The sequence below is a fragment of the Cicer arietinum genome, chromosome 3 (genome assembly GCF_000331145.2).
Source record: "Cicer arietinum cultivar CDC Frontier isolate Library 1 chromosome 3, Cicar.CDCFrontier_v2.0, whole genome shotgun sequence".
Taxonomy (NCBI): Eukaryota; Viridiplantae; Streptophyta; class Magnoliopsida; order Fabales; family Fabaceae; genus Cicer; species Cicer arietinum.
The window spans coordinates 74,165,721-74,185,196 of NC_021162.2; the positions used below are offsets into that span (position 1 = coordinate 74,165,721).

Below are 19,476 nucleotides of genomic sequence, written 5' to 3' on the forward strand. Positions count from 1 at the left end.
ATTTACTTGTAGTCTCTATTTTAATTTTGTAGGACTCTTTTTAGTGATTAAAAATATAACTTTTTTTTTTAAAATAGGAACTAAAAATGAATAAAAACAATTTAGAGTCTAAAAATCAAAAAGTATTTTAATAGAAACTAAAATAAATTTTTTAAAATTTAGAGAGACTAAAATTTATTTTATTTTATTTTATTTTATGATTATTAAAATTATAATATTTTTTTACTAAACGTTGAATTGAATTTTTTGGAGTAGAATGAGAGTTTCAAAATGTTTAAAACCGTCAGGTAATTGGCATGAGAAATCAAATGCAGATTTTTAAGGAACACCGAAAACTGAACTTTGCGGCTTAAAACCAAAAAAATGGTAATATAATATAAGATTGGCATTAGAATTTTCTTAAGTAATATTTTTATATGATTGGTATTTTATCATTTTTTTTCTATGTTTTCCACGAAAGAGATAGTTGAAATTTTGACCCCCCTTCTAAGAAAAAACATTTCCGTTTCTCGTGGAGTGAAGAAATTACTGAGTACACACTACACAGTTCATATTACAAAAATGATACTGTTCATATTAGAAATTAATAGACATTATTAATTGTGGTCAATAACCAACAAATTTATAATCAATAGCTAAAGACAATAAATTAATTAAAGGTACACTAATAACTAAAAGAATTCTAGTGTTGAGCTTGAAGTTGATGGCGAATTTCTGAGTCTGAAACGCGCTTTTTGTATTGAGCAATATAAGCTGTAGCTCTCATGTCAATGACAGGATCAGCTACACCCCAACTACCTTTGTCTTCATCACTTGGCCACACTTTGGACCCTGTCTTTGTCCCTTCTTCATAAGCTTTGTAATTACTCTCCCCTCTATGCTTGTTGTTAGATTTGAAAATGTTGAAAATAGATAGAAAAGATGATGACTTTCTTTGCCTATTTTTGACCCCCATTACCTTAACTATATGTATGAAATACACTTCTACTACTACTAGTAAGTGAGTGAGTTTTAGTATTAGCTTTGGTGACTTGAAAGGAACTTGAAGTTTTGTCTCAATTTATAGTAGGAGTCTCAAGTCTCAAGTCTAAACCCCTTGTGACAACAGAATCTGATTCAAACCACTTCCATTACTATTGTCCATTGTCTATAAAGGTGACATGGAACATTGTGTACTGTTTTTACTTTTGGTAAAGGCACATTTTTTGTGGTCCTCTGGTTTTATTAAGTTATAGGGTTGGTTGGTTTGGTTTTGGCTAATGCTATATGTTCTCATTTCTTGTTTGATCATGGAAAATTTACATATGTTTTGTGGGGGCATTTGTTACACCCTTACCAATTTATCTCTTTGTTACATTTTGTTGGTGTATGTTTACTTTTAGTTTTATAAAAATAAAAATGATTTTAGACAAATCAAATTGGATTTGTTATGTGATGCTTTTCAATAAAAAAATAAAAGATCATTTGTATTTTGTATAGTTTAAGTAAATTCGTTTAAAATGATAAACTAAAGTAAATGAGCTAAAGAACAATAGTGCGCTGAACAGACGATCTTATAACGAATATTATCTTTCAAACAATTTGATTTGCATTTGTTTGAAAGTTAAGATATCAACCATGAATTCAATTTTATCAATTGTTATAGTTCGTTTTAAGCCATCTAAATCTCTATCTTTTAGAGGCTAAGACGATCTCAAATAAAGTTATTTTTTCATCCTTAATAAATTTTAACTTGCAATTGGAATTGTTAACCTCAGTTATATTGTTCAGTCTACTCTTATGTTAATGTATATATGCTTAATTTAGTTTTAATCAAAATAAATTTTTATCACTAGAAGATCAATTACAAACTAAAATGAACAATTGAATGACTTATTTTAGTAAGTGAGATACATTACCTGCTTACATAAATATCATGCCGGGTAGTGTCCAAAACAAGCATTATAATAGCATATTATGTGGTGAAGATTGAAGAAAAAGGTAGTCAAAAAATAGCTTTATTGATTTTGTTCATTCATGCTCAACATATAGGATTGTAAGGTTTAGGTGTTTCTGAATTATTTTAAGACAAAGTTGATTCTATTTTCTTGCTAAGCCTTTCTCTTCAACCATAAAAAGTACCAAGTGAATGCTGAAATATGCCAAATTCACAAACAAAACCAAAGCTACTAGAGTTGATAGTAGTGGTATTGCGTGTGTGCGTGCAAACTGTCAACATTGTGGAATATTGATTTACATAATATCCCAATTAAAATATCACCAAACTTGCACTCTCTTATACCCTTTATTTATATATCCCTTATTTAATTGAATTAATTAGAACAACTATTGTAAGTCCTTTATGAAGATATGATGTTTCCAAGCTTTTAAAATAATGCTGAACAGAAGAATAATACGAGTGCTAAATATGTTTCATATATTTACTACAAGCTTTGCATAATTCTAAAACAACTTGAGTTTAATTTTAATAAAGAGAAGTGCTATTGAACAGAAACCACCATATTACCATATTTGTCACGAATCATATCCCACAATTCTTATGCTTTTCCTAAACAAGGCTGCTATTAGCATTAATAACTAAGACCATCTTCAATGGTTACTGCTTAACCAATAAGCATTGTACCAAATAGGTTATGGGTAGAAAATATATTGCAGTTTAAATAAATTATTTTATTCGAGTTCATATTTGTGTCAGTATTAATCTTAATTACATACTCTTATTTTATTGATATTTATGTATCCGTATTAATTTCAATTATATGTGTTTCAACTAAAATAAATTGTCAAATAAAATTTATGTTGTGATTTTATTTATATTTAGATCGGTAGCTTAAATACTATATTAGTTATGATAAAATTTGTATATTTTTTGTCATTTATATATATAATAATAATAATAATAATATTAAAAATAAAGATAATATTTATGTAATGTATATATATATGAGACAAATGAATATTAAAGTACTCTTACTCGGAAACATACACATTTATTTTTCCAAATAATTGTGTCTACATTTGATTATATAATGTTGTTATGGATTTTTGTGCATATATTCAATAAATATGAGTTCAATTATCACGTCTTGTTGTCTATTGCTGGATAAAATTAAATACAAGTATTTTTTTATGAAAATCTCCTATTTTTAGTATTAAAAAATAAATAAGTGTTGTTCAATTGTATTGATCCTAGAATTATTAGGGAGACCTATTTTATAATTTTTTTGAAGTGGAAAGTTTAAGAGAGATCGAATGTTTGATTATATTTACAGCAAAAAATTAGTTATATGTTTATACGGGATACATTTAAATGTTAAATGATGGACCTTTACTATTAATGTGGCTCTAACTACATGATATGTACTTTTTATGTGCGACAAGTTTGTGTTTTCTTTTATCATCAATATATTAATTAATTATTATAATAAATAAAAATATATTATATATAAATAACGAATGGCTGAAAAAATGAACTAAAAATTGATAGAAAATTGTTTTTTTTTTTAAAAATAAAAATCTTCTTTTAATTGTAAACGAAGGGATAAACACCAATTAAAACTTACACGTATACATTCCAAAGTTTAAAAATATTTACTCAAATTGAATTAGTTAATTTTCAATATATTCAATTACAATGATGACAAATATCTTATTTATTAATTTAATTTTTTTAGGTTAAATTAGTCCTTTCTCGGAATTTCTTTTTTTTAATTTTGAATTCATTAACTAAAAAAACTTAATTAAAATAGTCTCTCATTATTTTTTTAAGAAAATGTCAGATTAATTTATAATATGTCAAATCAGTCATTCTTTAGTTATTCATAGTCTCTCGTTCTTTTTTAATTTATAATACATAATATTCTTCATTTCAAAATAATTGAGTTATTGAATCATATTATATATATTACGAAAATTATATAAATAAAAAAATATTATTTTTTATTAAATTATTCTTCTTAAATATTGATGAATTATCAATATCATAAATACATAATAAAAAATATTACATTGAAAATAATATATATATATTATTAATTAAAGAGTATAATTAGAAATAAATACATTAAAAAATGAAAAAATTCAATTATTTTAAAATGACTTTTTATAAATAAATAAATTATTTTGAGACATAAAAAAATATTATAAATCATATAAAACACACACCTTAAGCACAAGGAATGCTCCGAGAGTTAACATCGTCATTCCAAAAAGGTTTGGAAATTTAGAATTACAATATAAAAAAGAACAACCAAATAAAACCATAAGAAATATCCAAAACATATGATATCCCTAAATAGATTCTCAATGGTAAATGTTTCAATACGATGTATTGGATTTAAAAATATGATTGATTATTTAAAATTGATTTGATAAATTAATGAACTTTTATTGTTAACCGTTTAATCCAAATGAATGGCATTGCAATAAACTATAAATATTTATTAAGGTAGGAAATTCGGGTATCCATATCAACATTAGACGTAAAGCAAAACCGCAATGACATAGAAGTGAAGGCGTGGTCACCCCATGAAACTGCACTTGAATACCACATCCAAAATCAAACAAAATTACACAAAATTCTTCCTAAGGATATCACTCACTACCATTTCAACAATAAGTCCCTTTCAAACACACGGTTCCTCCAAAATTATACCAATATCTGATCTACAATAATTTCTTCATAGATTAAAACATAAATATTATCATAAAATCACACATGTCACATATATTTGTATTTACATTCTTATAATAACTACACGAACAGCTATTTATATTTCAGATACCAAAATAGATATTTTATTCCAATTTTTTCATTAAAAAAAAAAACAGATAAAATTGAGGAACAATAAACGCATTTAAAACCCTAAAAAACTACAAAAGTGAGCAGCTGGATCAAATCAAAGCTCTGGCCTTTGTATAAGAAACAAGTTAGATTGGAGTCGCACTCTACTCAACGCAGCCGGAATTGGTCGTCGGCCGCCAGAAACGGTGAGAAATTCCGTCTCCTTTTTCCCCCCATATTCCTTCCCATTCAATTCCATCGCAATTAACAACATATATTTTCTTTCTGTTCCTTAGGTCGTTTCAAGATGGATCACCGATGGACCAAAGGTAGGCATGAATCTGGTGGCGGTGCCCGTGACCGGAGGCAATTTCATAAGGAAAAGGTAACAATAACATACTCGTTCTATTCGTTATTCTTTTTTTATTTTTTATTTTACTTGTCGATTAACAAGACTTTGAAATTTAGCATATTTATTGTATTATTGAATCATTTGAATTGTTTAGGCATATGAGGAGTCCCTAATTGATGATTTGTATGAGGATTTTCGCATGCCGATCAACCAAAGGCCAACTGAAAATGTTGATTTGGACAATGTTGAACAAGCTTCACTAGACACACAATTAACATCATCTAATATTGGATTTAAGCTTCTCCAAAAGATGGGATGGAAAGGAAAGGGTCTTGGCAAAGATGAACAAGGTTTATTTTCTTTATTTTTCTATTTGTTTCTCTCTTCAATCATGATCTACTTTGTCTGCGTTTAATTAGTTCTACCATTGCAAAAATTGATTTTGATTGAATTGATTCCGTAAAAATTATTTTAGTTAACCACGATTTTGAAGTAAAATGCTTTATGTTTTGATTAGCTCGTGTGAAAGTAAGTTGAACAATAAAATTAAGTGAACAACCACGTTTGTAGTTAAAAGCTATAAATCATAGTTTCAATTTAGATCCAATTCTAGAGGCAAAATCAATTATAATGAGAACCCACAAACATATCAAAATAAATATGAAGTCTTCAAAATCACTTTGTGTGTTTTTGTATTAACCTTCAAAACTCGTGTTTACTAAACCCTACATTTTCTAGCTTTGAGAATATCACGTTCAAATGACATAAGAATGTGAGAATACATAATGCAATGCAAAATCGAACATAGGCTTTATGTATTAGCCATTGTTTTATTTTCTTGTACCTACTCTTGTGTTCATTATCCCCCTTTCCCCTCTGTACTCCCTTCTTTCATAACTCCTTCTTTCAACCTGCCTTTATTTTACTTCTACCATTTCCCTCTTTTCTCCTTCATACCTAATCAATGGGTATAATGAAAGAAAACTATCTAAAAAGACTTCAATCTAATTCTGATACTGATAAACTAGCAGTTTTTTTTCTTTCTCTATTCATGTTTTTCTTTGACATCTGATTCCTTATAAAAATTTAAAACTTATAATTCAAAGCTTGCCTTTATTTGGGTCTTCACAGCTACTGCTTTCCATAGATCATCACCAGTAGTTTGTCATAAGAAATGGCCAAGATTGTTTTAGTTGCTGTCTAGGGTAGTTAATTGTGGCGCAATCGCAGAATCGTGGTGCAGAATGGAGCCCTGCGATTGTATAACACTGGTGCGTTGTGTTTTCATGTAGCAACTGGTATTGAAAACAGCTGTGATGGTGAAATTTTCCTTAAACTCAGTACTGTCACTGTACAACGCATTCGACACCATGTTTTTCAGCGACTTCTCGATCATGACCTGGAGTTTTCCGGCAGCACCATCACGTGCAGATAAGAAACAAAGAAGCGAGAAAGAAGAGGGAAGAAAACAAAAAACAAATGAGGCGGAGGTGCACAGCGATGGCTTGTAGGCTGCGCCAATAGGAGATAAGAAGCTGTCCGGCACTTTTTTAGGGTTTAGCTTTAGCATAATGAGAATATTCAGGGTTTGGCAAAATGGGCTTTATTAAAATCCCAACGATAGGCCTAAGTCTCATGAATGAAGAATTGTTTCTCTCTTTGGGTCTTTCCCTTTGAGGCTCCTTTTTCCTTCTTTGTGGCAGTATTAATTATTTATAATCTTAATTACTCGATGAATAGTATTAATTATTCAATAATTATAAAAATATTAGAATAGTGGATATCTCGCCACAGTTCTGGGGCCGGGCGCGTATACGAGATTGACAACATAGGTTTATGCTGTCTTCTTTATCGATGATTGATTTATATTTGTATGCAATTGAGGTAGTTGAAAATTTGACCTTTATCGCCATAGCTAATGCTCTGCAAAGTGCACAGTCTTTTTTCTAAATAATGTTTTAAGAATAGGTGTATTTTTCTCTAGTTTACTGCTTGATTACTTATTGAATCACCTGTGTATTTGCATTTACCGCATTGTAATGGGCCATTGTGGCAACTAGTTTTCTTTCTTCTTCCTTTGTTTTAATTTTATATATACCCAATATATGTATGGGATGCTTTCGCTGAAAGTAATTTAACTTTGGTGTTTTGAAACTTAAATGCTTTATTTTGGGTTTTTGAATTGATCTTCTAGGCTTTGTATGCAGGAATAACCGAGCCAATAAAATCTGGGATTAGAGATCCAAGGTTGGGGATCGGTAAACAAGAGGAAGATGATTTTTTCACCGCAGAAGAAAATGTCCAGAGAAAAAAGCTTGATATTGAGTTGGAGGAGACAGAGGAGAATGTGAGGAAACGTGAGGTATGATTTATAACTATTTAGTAGTTGTTCTTAGTGCCAAAATCTATAGTAGTGTTGAGGTTGATGTTTACATTTTCTCAAACCTGCACCTAAAGCAGAAGGCAGCATATTACATATATGCTTGTCTTTTTACCGGATTGGTATGTCATAAGCAACCATCAACTTTGGAAGATCTTGAGAATTTCGTGCAGTTTTTATTACCTGGTGGCTTCTTCTGCCTGCTTCGTGCACATTATGAAAATTCAGGTGTTAGCTGAACGTGAGCAAAAAATTCAAACTGAGGTGAAAGAAATTCGGAAGGTGTTTTACTGTGAACTCTGCAACAAGCAATACAAATTGGCAATGGAATTTGAAGCACACTTGAGCTCTTATGATCACAATCACAGGAAGGTAGACAGTTTATCTAACACTAACTAGGCTCTTTTGTTGACTCGATTCCAAATTGCCTCAGTTTTTCTTCTCTTACCTGATGCAAAATTATTGATGTTTAATATGCAGCGATTCAAGCAAATGAAGGAAATGCATGGGAGTAGTAGTCGGGATGATAGGCAGAAGCGGGAGCAGCAGCGTCAAGAGAGAGAAATTGCCAAGTTTGCTCAAATGTATCCTTTTGCCTGTGTAAATATTTATTTTTATTCTTTGTTGTTAAATAACAGTTGTAACAGTGCTATATCGCTATAGCATAGCGGAATTTGAATATATCACTATTGTTTCATCGTACGGCATTTAGTACAAATGCTTTCAAATAGCGGCTATAATAGCGCTATAGCGTAGTAAAATTTGAACAAACTGCTAATTTCCGCAATCCACAGTTGACAACACTGTTTTAATTCCCTTGTTGCCCATTTAATTTTGGCTATGGGTGGTTCTGTGTTCGCCAGCAAAGGAATCAATTTATGTCCTAATTTTTACTTTCAAGTTATGTTCCTGTTTGGTCTCCTTGATGCCAATCAGTGCCGATGCTCAAAAGCAGCAACGGCTTCAACTGCAGCAAGAGTCTGGATCAGCACCAGTTTCAGCTTCCTCGGAATCTAGGACTGCTACTGCACTTACAGATCAGGAGCAACGAAATACTTTGAAGTTTGGCTTTTCTTCTAAAGGCACTGCTTCCAAGGTATGTCCAACCAGTATCTGGAGTTTGGAATGCTTCCAACTTTTATAGACTTCGCCATCTAGTTCATGATGTTTTATTCAAATTCAAGTCTTAACAGTTTCAACCCTGCTGACTTGCTTAGTCTAGCAATTCATTATGATTTTGAATTCTTATGAAACCAGATTTGTGCTTAAATACTTATACACTAACACCCCCTTTCCTTTTCCGCAGAGCACGATTAGTGCCAAGAAGCAAAATGTTCCAAAGAAGCAAAATGTTCCTGTGGCCTCCATATTTGGCAATGATAGTGATGATGAGTGATGGGAATTTATTTTTGCAGCTCTTAAATCAGTGTGATGCCATAACTCCTGTGTGGTTTTGGTTTGGTGTATTATTATAATTGGTATTTATCACCAATGTGAGTTTAAAAGGAGTAAAAAGTTTGGGATTCTTTTTTTTAGTTTGGAGAATTTAACACCAGATTATATGTTGGAAGGAACTATTGCATGTATGTGACTGTTTTTATTTAACAGTGCCATGGTGGCAAAACTCTTAAAATACATTTATTTTTGTTTCTTTAATTAACAAAATTTGTGCACTGAACTAATAAGACGGTTTGTTTACCTTTAACATGATGATTGGACCCAAGCCAATTCAATCAAAATGGATTGACTCAAGGGGATTGAAAAAGATCATAAAATATTTGTGGAAATAAAGTTAAAAAAACAAAAAAAAACTTATCAACCAAATTCTTTTTACGTCTAAATCAAGTTAATTAAATTATCTCAGACCGAAATGAGTCCTTAATGTATTTCTGTTCTCACAATAATCAGAAACCATTCAGGACCTATTCTAAAATCATTTTTGCATTTTTATTTCTCCCTTTAGTTTTTTAGGCTAGAAATTCTGAATAGCGCATTTTACTACTCATCCATCAGCAAGGGCAACCATCGTCAGCTAGAAAGAGGGTATTATAATAAGACTGAACTCTGAATGAAATGAAAATGGTTCTTCACGTAAAAGGACACAAACTTTTAATTAGTGTATATTTGTCGTCTTGTATCATACGTGGATAGATAAATAAATACATACAGAATACATATATATGTGAATACATGAAGTGAACCTAAGGTATAGTAGTTACATAGTAGCACAACAGCTTATTTACAATGCATAAACGAAATTATGAAAAATATTCCTTAAGATATTACTCCATAAGTGGTATGTGGTAACTATGCAGCTTCTGCAAAACCAACTTGAAGGTTTCCGTAGTCGAAGACTGTGTGATATGCCCTCATGAAAACATCACCAAGAATCCTGCATGCAGATAGTATAATTAGTAAAAGGTAAAAAAAACCTTTGATCATTTGATATAACTCTCTTCACTCATGATGGTTGTTCTTTCATTATCATTCAAGTGAGTGTATATATGATTTGACATTGATAAATATTTTTGGAGTAGAAATATACCAGAGTGGACCCTTTGGAGGAGGAATATCAAAAGCAATAAACGCACTAAGGCAGACCTCTGTAATGCCTTCTCCAGTTCTTAGAACATACTGAAAAAAATAACTCACTAGTCAGTCTCAATCTTAAGATAGTAATATAATAACATAATTTGTAGTTCAATTTGATATTCAGTTCTTGTATTAATGCTAGCTAGTAGGAAATCCTAACCTGTTCTGGTGTGAGGACGAAGGGTTTGTCTCCGATAGTGAATGATATGTTTGGCATCCGAGAAAGATCGTTACAGCTTATCACTGATTCTCCGGATGGACTTGGAAGACTCTCACACAGCTGCCAATGATCAACACAAACACTCACTACATATGTCTAGTCTAGTCTACACCATTCAAATTGAAATATATAAAATACAACTTGAGCTTGTAGACATGATAAAATCAAAGGGCTTACTTGATTCACATAATTGAATACTCTTTCCTTGGTCGCCTTTTGTTTTAGTTGATTCTGGACCCAAATAACAAGCATCTGACAAGAAGAACACAAAGGAGTATCTGTAGCTGACATCTCACTCTGTTTATTTTCAGTTACCATCTCAATCCCAGCACTGCCAGAAATAGAATTAGAAATAAATTTATGGATCTGTTTGAAGCCAGAAACGTTGCATAGCAAGCAAGCGAAGTCAAGACTTAAGCTCTCCAGTTGACAAAATAATAAATTAAAAAGGTAGTAATTATAAGTTTGATAATGGAGGTTCCTTGACAAATATTTTTTAAGACACTTTATTTTTCCTTATTTGCTTATGCTTGGAATTGATGCACTTTCAGCCTTTGAGAATCTGAAAGAATCAGCGTGGGTCCAGCCAATTCTTCCACATTATTATCCAACTGATGTGCAATGAAACAAATATCGTAAAAATGGCAAACAATGGAAGCAGACAGTAAGGCAATATTTCTGACCTCTTAGATTGATCACTGCGGACAGAACATAAACCGACTTGTGAACAAATGTCACCAGGATTTACCTGCAGATCAATATCAAACTCATTTAGGTCCAAAGAGTGAAAATGCAAACGGATAAAGATCAGAGGCGGCAAAACAGCAGCAAAACGTCATAGAGAATGCATGGAAGCTTACCCCTGATACTAGGAGATCCCATATCAACTCCCCATATTGAGAAACAACTTCCTTACATTCTACACTCAGAACTCCTTCAGCTCCAATAGCATGGTTGATTTCAGCCACAACAGTCTGAAATTAATTAACAGTCAAAAGAAATTATTATAAATGAAAGTCTACAAGTAAAAAGTTATAAAAAAATATAGAAGAACATACAGTTGGGCCAGCAAGCAATGAAGTTCCTGAGTCCACAATAGCAGCACAGCCACCTTCACAAACACCTACAAATAACATTTGAAAATTCTCAGAATCATATATACTTTTTTTAGAACATAGTGAATGTATTTGCTCCTTATACCATATTCCAAAATCTTTCAACCAATCAATCCCTCCCTAATTTCTCAGTAAAACTAAATTCTCACAAGTTTACTTTCTAATTTCGAAGAACAATAAAATCTCACCAGTTGACTGGCCTCCAATGAAAAAATCTCCCATTTCAATCTGAAAAGGAAAACTTCCGGGTGAACTTTTTTTCCAGTAAATAATTTAACAGGAATTCCTGATCAAACTAATTTTATTTACTAACCTGCCAGTAACCTTTTTCAGTAACCGGAACATAAGTGTGTTTTCCTTTGAAATGCTTAGGGTCAACACCACCAAAAACTAATTCACCACCCTTTTTCGCATTAGGATCCCCATTGAGCCAAAAAGAGAACACCTTCTCACTGATAAGATTTTGTTCCACCATATTGTACCTGCCATTTTATGATAGACCAATAAATTGAAAGCACAGAAAATTTCCCAATCTATCACTCTAACTAACATGGATATCAGATACAAATGAAACAATAAAAGACTGGTTGAAACTTGAAACGTACCATACTGGCAAAGCTCTTGCAACTGAGATCTCCTGAAATCCAAGTCCAAGTATTCCATCAAACTTTCCCGCCAGAAATGAAAGACTTCCTTCTCGGGTAGCCTCAATGAAATCCTACAATTTATAGTATGATTTGTAAGTATTGCTGCAAACATGTCAAATTAGAAGTGGAAGCTCATAGAAAAAGTACTCACCTGATACTTGACAACAGCATTGCCAACTTTAACATTATCTTGACTGAAGAAACCAGATATTGATCCAGATCCGTAGCTTATTTTACATGATGTTCCTGATCAACGAGTAGAAACATGTAACTAAAACCTTACATTAAATGGCACATAAATATGCAGCATGTGCTATACAGTGGCGTATGCATCTCTACAGTATTGCTTTAATGACGACATTCTAGTATTACCGTTTTTGGCATATGTTTGGGATTTCTTTGACTTGTACCAACTATGGGTATAGCAAGCAAGCTGCAAAAGAAGAAAAGTCAATAGGATACTCTTATGAGTAAATAGCTTTGGAAACAAAAATTAACTTTTCAACTTACCGAAAAGTAACACTTGGATGATGGAACCCAAAGGTTGGAACTTCCGGTATCAAATATGACAGTAAAGGTCTGTGGAGGCGTGCCAATTGCAATCTCGCCATAATATTGAGCGTCCAAATAATTCTTCAAAGGTACTATAGCTTCATCGCTGGACTTACCAATATAATGATTGTGTGCACCAATCATTGGTCTTCCTGATCTTAGCTCTTCTCTTGCCTTTTTAGCAGCATTAATACTATGAAGATCTAGAGGTCTCTTCTGCAAACCGATTCTCAGCATTCCAAAGGAGAAAGAAGGAAGCAGCGAACACGTCAAAGCCCACAAACAGAACGCTAAAGCAAAATGCTTTTGCCCCATATTCACGGAAAATTTGTCTGAAAAGGTAATTAAAAGTAAGTTGAACTGAACACAGTCCTAATTTTACACGTAAAGCAACTAACCATGGATCAGTGAAGGAAATCACAAGTTAATTAAAACACCAGGGCTCTATTTGGATAAACAGCTTAATTCAATGTTTATAACACAATGAATGCTTATCGTATAAGTGTTTATGCATAAGATATTTCTACAACAATAGATAAAATAAAGTCAAATTGTTTTCATACAAGCTATCCTGGAGAGCTAATGGAAATAAACTAAAAACAACTTTAAACATGTCATAAGTTGTTTATATAAGCTTTCTGCCAAATAGTCTTACAAGTGTTTGTCAATAGATAAACATAAATAAATCAATACAAACATGCCTTAAGTCCTTGTAATCTATTTTTCACAAACCAGTCTCCCAGGTAAATATAGAATCAGATAGATAAAAACATGCCAATAAACACAATTTAAAAAAAATAATTGAATTCAGTTAATTTTAACAATTGCCAGGTTTGGTAAGAAAAAGCAAAAAAGTAGATGCTATTGCAAAGATCTTCATCACAAAGGTTTAGTGGGTTACAAGCATAGTTGTTTAAAGTTTATTAATTTATTTATCCTCTACACAAGCTAATTGAACTCTGGTTTAATCGATAAATAAAAAGGGGCTTAAAACTTCAAACAGATCCCTAATAGTAATACCCATATGTGAATAATAGGAACGAACATATTAATCAAAATAAAAATAAAAAAGAGACAAACAAAATAATATTTAGAAGGATAATAACTGAGCTGAGAGACATAAAGAAATTAATAAAAGAATGTTAAAATCCAATGGAAATCTAAAGTCAACTGGATTCAATCCAGCATGTTTTCCCAAGATCGACAGTAGAAAATCCAAAACAGAAAGAAACAAAGTATAGTAAAAATTAGTAGAAGAAAATGATTTGAGTTATTTAAATAAAATCAAACCTTAGAGAAAGTGATATAGGTGATGAGAAGAAGGCCCCAAAAGGTGAGATGAAGAAAAGTGAGTTAAGAGTATGAATTATTTATATAGACACACAAATTCACAAGTTGGATTGGAAAGTCATCTCATCTACAACAACTACTAAAATAATGGATGCTGTTGGTGTCCATCACAAGTCATATAAACTTCTTTTGTCTCTAGCTACCAAATTTATTACTCCATAATGTTAAGAAAAATGTTTCCATTCAAACAAATTGTCTTATTTTTATATATTTATCTTTATAATTGTACCCCATTGACAATTAAAAAAGTTTGTTTCAGGTTTTTTTTATTATAAATATTTTTTTTTTAAATTACATCATATTGTCTTGCATTAACAAAAAAAATATAAAAAAATCCTGTTTTTTAAATCTTATATCATATAAAAACAAATTTATATACAATAAATAAGAGGGAGGTTGCATTCTGCGGATGGAACCATGTAGTGGTTTAAAATTTTTTTTCCTTCATTTTAGTAATTGAAAAAGTGTTTATTTAATAAATTAAAAATAATTATAATATTTAAAAATATATCTATTAAATTGAAAAAAAAATTGGTTGACTAAATATGTCTAAATAAATAAAGTATTATATTACTTTAACAACTCCTTATTATTTTTTAATAAATTTAAATTATTTTAACTGTCTCTTAATTTACAGATAAATTAACAACATAATTATATTTTATTCACAATTTTCTCTTATTTTTTCTGAATCTAATAAATAAAAATTAATAAAAATAAAATAAATTATAAAATAAATTATATTATAAATTTTAAAGTAAATATATTAAAATAGACAAACGATACTGACACATCTATTCAAAAATTGATATTTATTTTAAAATTTAATTTAATTTTTGAAAAAAATGGATATTTCTATTAAAAAAAATCTTGCTACGTGCAAATCTTTTTACATTTTCATCCCTCAAAAAGAAAATGTCTGTTTCACAAACGAAGGTGATGCTACGCTCCTCAGTTTACTGACTTGTATTGTTCGTTAAAATTAACTTGCACGGACTGTAAAAGTAAAAATATTTTTCTTCATTCTTGTATGGCCACGACTCTTCAATTCTCGTCTAATAATGTCAATATATTATCTTTGTAGAATCATTTGTCTCTCTTTTTTTTTAACGTCAGATTCATTGTCTTCTTACGTATTCTTATGACAAAAAATAATAATTAATGTCTTCTTCGAACGGTAATAGATTAAATTAAATAGTGTACTATTAATTGAAAAATGAAAAATACTTACTACGTGTATTATTTCCTCGTGTAGCTCTTTTTATGGTGATCGCTAAATTAGATTACATTTTAATTATCTATTACAAAATAAATATTGAATCTCTCTTCCCCATATATTTTTTTTAGTTCGAAGTAAAAAAATCATAAAGTGTTTTTCTCTTTTTAAATGGATTAATGTGTTTTCTTTGAAAAGTGATGTTATCAGGGTTAGCCTAAAGCTCAATCTACTAAGTGAAGGACTTTAGATCTCTCTAAAAAAATTATTGTTTTAAAGTATATTTAGAATTAAAAAAATTTACAATTAATAAAAAGCATTGTAAGTATTAAATAATACATCAATTGATATTTAATTACAATATTTTACCTTTCATAAAGTAAAAAAGAATATATTTAAATAAATTTATTATTATTTTTGTTAAAAAGGTCATTGTTTTTTATCAAGTTATTTATTTAAATTTCACGCTATGCCTAAAAAAATGTTGGACCAGCGAATTCTATATGTCATTGCTCATTAGATATTCAAACTCATCGACTCTAAATTCCAGTAAAAAAAATACTCGAATAGTGTTTGGTTTTTTTCCTTTCTTTTCTCTTTAATACGGAAAGTTAAGTTAAATAATTTTTTGATTGAAAATGTCTTGATTAAAAAGAGTTTATCTCTTATGTAAAAATTAAAATAAATATAAATTATAATAGGAGACCTTTTACAAATTTTTTAGGAGACCTTTTACAAATTTTTTATATGAATTTTTTAGTTTTTAAATTTAAATTTGGTTCTATTATATTTCAAAAAGATAAATTTTAATTTTAGTAGTTTTTTAATGATTGAATGAAATGTTCAATTCAAAATCAAGTGCATAACAGCAATTATGTGCATTGAATTTACCTATAAGTAGGCCATTGTGAATCATTTGTGTCAATCATATAAGAAACTTTTAATTTATATACTTTTAATTTACAATTTTTTTGACCCTTTTATGTTGAATACCATGATTTGATGTTGTTGTTGAATACCATGTTCTTCATTTGAATTTTAAGATTGTTAATTTTTTAGGACTTGCATCATCCATTTTCAGTTAATTTTTCCAAATGGATAGAGAATGGATGTGTGATCCATCCAAAAAAAGTGAAGAATATATTCGAGGAGTTAATGAATTTCTTGAATTTGCTTTTCAAAATTCACAAATCAATGGAAAAATAATGTGCCCTTGTACAAAATGTGCCAATTGCCACTCTTATTCTCGCGTATGTGTTTATGAACACTTAACAGATCCACATCGTGGATTTCTTAGAGGCTATAGACAATGGATATATCATGGTGAAAAACCTAGAACTTCAAGTAGCGCTACTAAACAAAATGTAGAAATGGAGCATGACATGGATGGATTAGTTCATGATGTATTTGGAGTTCATTCTACAGAAGAGCCAATTTGTGGTGAAGGTGAAAGGATTCCCGAAGTTAGAGAAAACTCTAAATTTTACGAATTTGTAAAGGAGAATGAGCAAATGCTTTACCCCAACTGTAAGAAGTATAGCAAGCTATCATTTATGGTACATTTGTATCATTTAAAGTGTCTTCATGGGTGGAGTGACAAGTCATTCTCCATGTTGCTTGATTTACTAAGAGATGCTTTACCAGAAGAAAATGTTTTGCCAAAGTCATATTATGAAACTAAAAAGATTGTTTCAGGATTAGGTTTGGGGTATGAGAAGATCCATGCTTGTCCCAATGATTGCATATTATATTGGGATAAATATGCCAAATATGAAGTATGTCCAAAGTGTAGTACGTCAAGGTGGAAAACAACAAATGAAGACGTACAAGGTAATGGAATAGAGACTTCTGATAGGCGAAAGAAGATACCAACAAAGATCCTTCGATGGTTTCCATTGAAACCAAGGTTGCAAAGGTTATACATGTCCTCCAAAGTTGCAGAATCAATGAGATGGCACCATGAGAGTAGATTGAATGATGGTTCTCTTAGGCATCCAGCTGATTCCCTTGCTTGGAAGAATTTTGACGCTCGATATCCAACATTTTCGTTAGATCCTCGTAATGTTCGATTAGGAGTGGCTTCAGATGGTTTCAATCCTTTCAAGACTATGAGTATTACTCATAGCACTTGGCCTGTCATTCTAATTCCTTACAATCTTCCTCCTTGGATGTGCATGAAACAACCATACTTCATGTTATCACTATTAATTCCGGGTCCAAAAGGTCCTGGAAATAACATTGACATTTATCTGCAACCTTTAGTACAAGAGTTGCAAGAGTTATGGGATGATGGAATTGAAACATTTGATGCCTATAAGAAAGAGACATTTCAACTTCGTGCAGCTATGATGTGGACTATTAATGACTTTCCAGCATATGCTAACTTGTCTGGATGGAGTACTAAAGGTCAATATGCATGTCCATGTTGTGGTATTGAAACTACCTCGCAGTGGTTACGTCATGGTAAAAAATTTTGCTACATGGGTCATCGTCGTTGGTTATCTCCCAAACATAAGTGGAGATTGAATAGTAGGGATTTTGATGGAACACGAGAGCTAAGGATCCCTCCTAAAAGACTTGATGGGACTGATATTTTAAGACAAATAGATGAATGTAGAGAAAAAGGTCTAGCAAATGGAGCACAACCTTGGAAAAAGAAGAGCATTTTCTTCACATTGCCTTATTGGCAATATAATGTATTGCGTCATAATCTTGATGTGATGCACATTGAAAAGAACGTATGTGACAACATTATTGGTACATTGTTAAACCAAGAGGGAAAATCCAAAGATAATTATAAGGCACGAGCTGATCTTGTAGATATGGGCATAAGAAGTATGCTCCATCCTCAACCAAGTCCTAATATAACTACAACGCGTTTGCCTAGAGCATGCTATCAAATGACTAACAAAGAAAAGGAATCTTTCCTAAGCATTCTCAAGAATGTAAAAACTCCAGATGAATGTTCATCAAACATCCCACGTTGTGTGCATGTCAAGCAACACAAGATGTTTGGATTGAAAAGTTACGATTGTCATGTTTTGATGCAAGAGCTTCTTCCAGTAGCATTACGGGGTTCATTGCCAGATAAAGTCACTTCAGTGTTAGTTGATCTTTGCAATTTCTTCAAGCAAATTTGTTCTAAGGTACTTAATGTGGAATTTCTATCACAATTGGAGTCTCAAATAGTTATCACACTTTGTCAGTTGGAAACAATTTTTCCTCCTTCATTTTTTACTGTTATGATGCATTTGGTAATTCATTTGGCACACGAAGCCCAAGTTGCTGGACCGGTACAATATCGATGGATGTATCCGATTGAGAGGTATGTATGTTTATAAAAATTGGTTTAATTAAAAGTGTTAAACAAGTTTTTTTGGATGTTGAGAACATAAATATTTTAAATTTTCTTCACTTTCAGGTTTCTTCTTACTCTTAAGTCCTTTGTACGTAATAGAGCCCATCCAGAAGGATCAATTGCAGAGGGATTTTTGGCCAATGAATGTTTGACGTTTTGTTCGCAATATCTATCTGGGGTAGAAACTAGGTTCAATAGACCTAACAGAAATGACGATGAAGTCTCTGGAAGGCCATTAGGGATAAAGAAACAACAAAAGTTACGATTAGGGAAGAGGAAGAAAGTGAGTAGAACTAAACTTGACAAGAAAGAGTTAGCACAGGCACATAGATATGTGCTTTCTAATTGTGATGCAGTTGCTCCATTTATAGAGTAAGTCACATATCATATTTCAATTTTATACAATTGAAATTTTTATTACATTTTATTTTAACTCTATTACTGTTACTTTTAGAGAACACATTTTACATCTTAAGAGACAGTGTCGACCACGACGATTGACACAAGTTGAAATTGACAAGCAACATGGTCAAAAATTTATTGAGTGGTTTAAACTCAGGGTGAGCATATAATAATTTAATTATTTAAATTTTACTGATTGTTTTTATATATAAACTTACTATATTTCATGAAATATTTTAGATCCAGCGTATGGATGAACAAAAGAGCTCAGAAGTTACTCATGAACTTAGATGGTTATCCCGTGGACCATCTGAGGTAGTAAGAAGATACACAGGTTATGCGATTAATGGTTTTAGATTCCACACAAAGAAGAGAGAGAGATTTTTGAAAACACAAAATAGTGGAGTTGTTGTAAAGACAAAGACCTCAAAAGATGAAATTAATTACTATGGGGCAATAACTGATACACTGCTGTTGGATTATTCTGGAAAGTACAAGTTTGTGTTATT

The 19,476-nt window shown here is 31.1% G+C and overlaps 3 protein-coding genes across 3 annotated transcripts; 2 read left to right on the forward strand and 1 right to left on the reverse strand.

Annotated features, from left to right (window-relative positions):
- Positions 1–4,799: 4,799 nt before the first annotated feature.
- Positions 4,800–9,171, forward strand: LOC101499149 (uncharacterized). Its single transcript, XM_004494450.4, has 8 exons — positions 4,800–4,989; positions 5,080–5,168; positions 5,290–5,485; positions 7,343–7,497; positions 7,744–7,887; positions 7,996–8,099; positions 8,452–8,611; positions 8,822–9,171. The coding sequence occupies exons 2-8, from the start codon at positions 5,091–5,093 to the stop codon at positions 8,909–8,911; spliced, it is 927 nt and encodes a 308-aa protein (XP_004494507.1). The 5' UTR covers positions 4,800–4,989; positions 5,080–5,090; the 3' UTR covers positions 8,912–9,171.
- A 413-nt stretch (positions 9,172–9,584) lies between these two features.
- LOC101499470 (aspartic proteinase) lies at positions 9,585–14,168 on the reverse strand. Its single transcript, XM_004494452.4, has 14 exons — positions 13,932–14,168; positions 12,600–12,973; positions 12,462–12,522; positions 12,241–12,335; positions 12,048–12,160; positions 11,756–11,924; positions 11,631–11,670; positions 11,386–11,450; positions 11,188–11,301; positions 11,011–11,075; positions 10,505–10,658; positions 10,268–10,387; positions 10,061–10,149; positions 9,585–9,907 (listed from the first exon to the last, which is right to left on the reverse strand). The coding sequence occupies exons 2-14, from the start codon at positions 12,954–12,956 to the stop codon at positions 9,823–9,825; spliced, it is 1,527 nt and encodes a 508-aa protein (XP_004494509.1). The 5' UTR covers positions 12,957–12,973; positions 13,932–14,168; the 3' UTR covers positions 9,585–9,822.
- A 2,973-nt stretch (positions 14,169–17,141) lies between these two features.
- LOC101496411 (uncharacterized) lies at positions 17,142–19,452 on the forward strand. Its single transcript, XM_073365677.1, has 3 exons — positions 17,142–18,937; positions 19,020–19,125; positions 19,208–19,452. Exon 1 carries the CDS (start codon positions 17,154–17,156, stop codon positions 18,546–18,548), a length of 1,395 nt encoding a protein of 464 aa, XP_073221778.1. The 5' UTR covers positions 17,142–17,153; the 3' UTR covers positions 18,549–18,937; positions 19,020–19,125; positions 19,208–19,452.
- Positions 19,453–19,476: the final 24 nt, after the last annotated feature.

Excerpts from the sequence above, each read along its gene's own strand:
- LOC101499470 (XM_004494452.4), bottom strand. The coding sequence starts at position 12,956 with ATGGGGCAAAAGCATTTTGCTTTAGCGTTCTGTTTGTGGGCTTTGACG. Across the intron at positions 11,302-11,385 it reads CATTGCTTGCTGGCCCAACT|ACTGTTGTGGCTGAAATCAA; the intron begins GTATGTTCTTCT and ends AATTAATTTCAG. Across the intron at positions 10,150-10,267 it reads TCGTCCTCACACCAGAACAG|TATGTTCTAAGAACTGGAGA; the intron begins GTTAGGATTTCC and ends TATTTTTTTCAG.
- LOC101496411 (XM_073365677.1), top strand. The coding sequence starts at position 17,154 with ATGAGATGGCACCATGAGAGTAGATTGAATGATGGTTCTCTTAGGCAT.
- LOC101499149 (XM_004494450.4), top strand. The coding sequence starts at position 5,091 with ATGGATCACCGATGGACCAAAGGTAGGCATGAATCTGGTGGCGGTGCC. Across the intron at positions 5,169-5,289 it reads GGCAATTTCATAAGGAAAAG|GCATATGAGGAGTCCCTAAT; the intron begins GTAACAATAACA and ends TGAATTGTTTAG. Across the intron at positions 5,486-7,342 it reads TCTTGGCAAAGATGAACAAG|GAATAACCGAGCCAATAAAA; the intron begins GTTTATTTTCTT and ends CTTTGTATGCAG.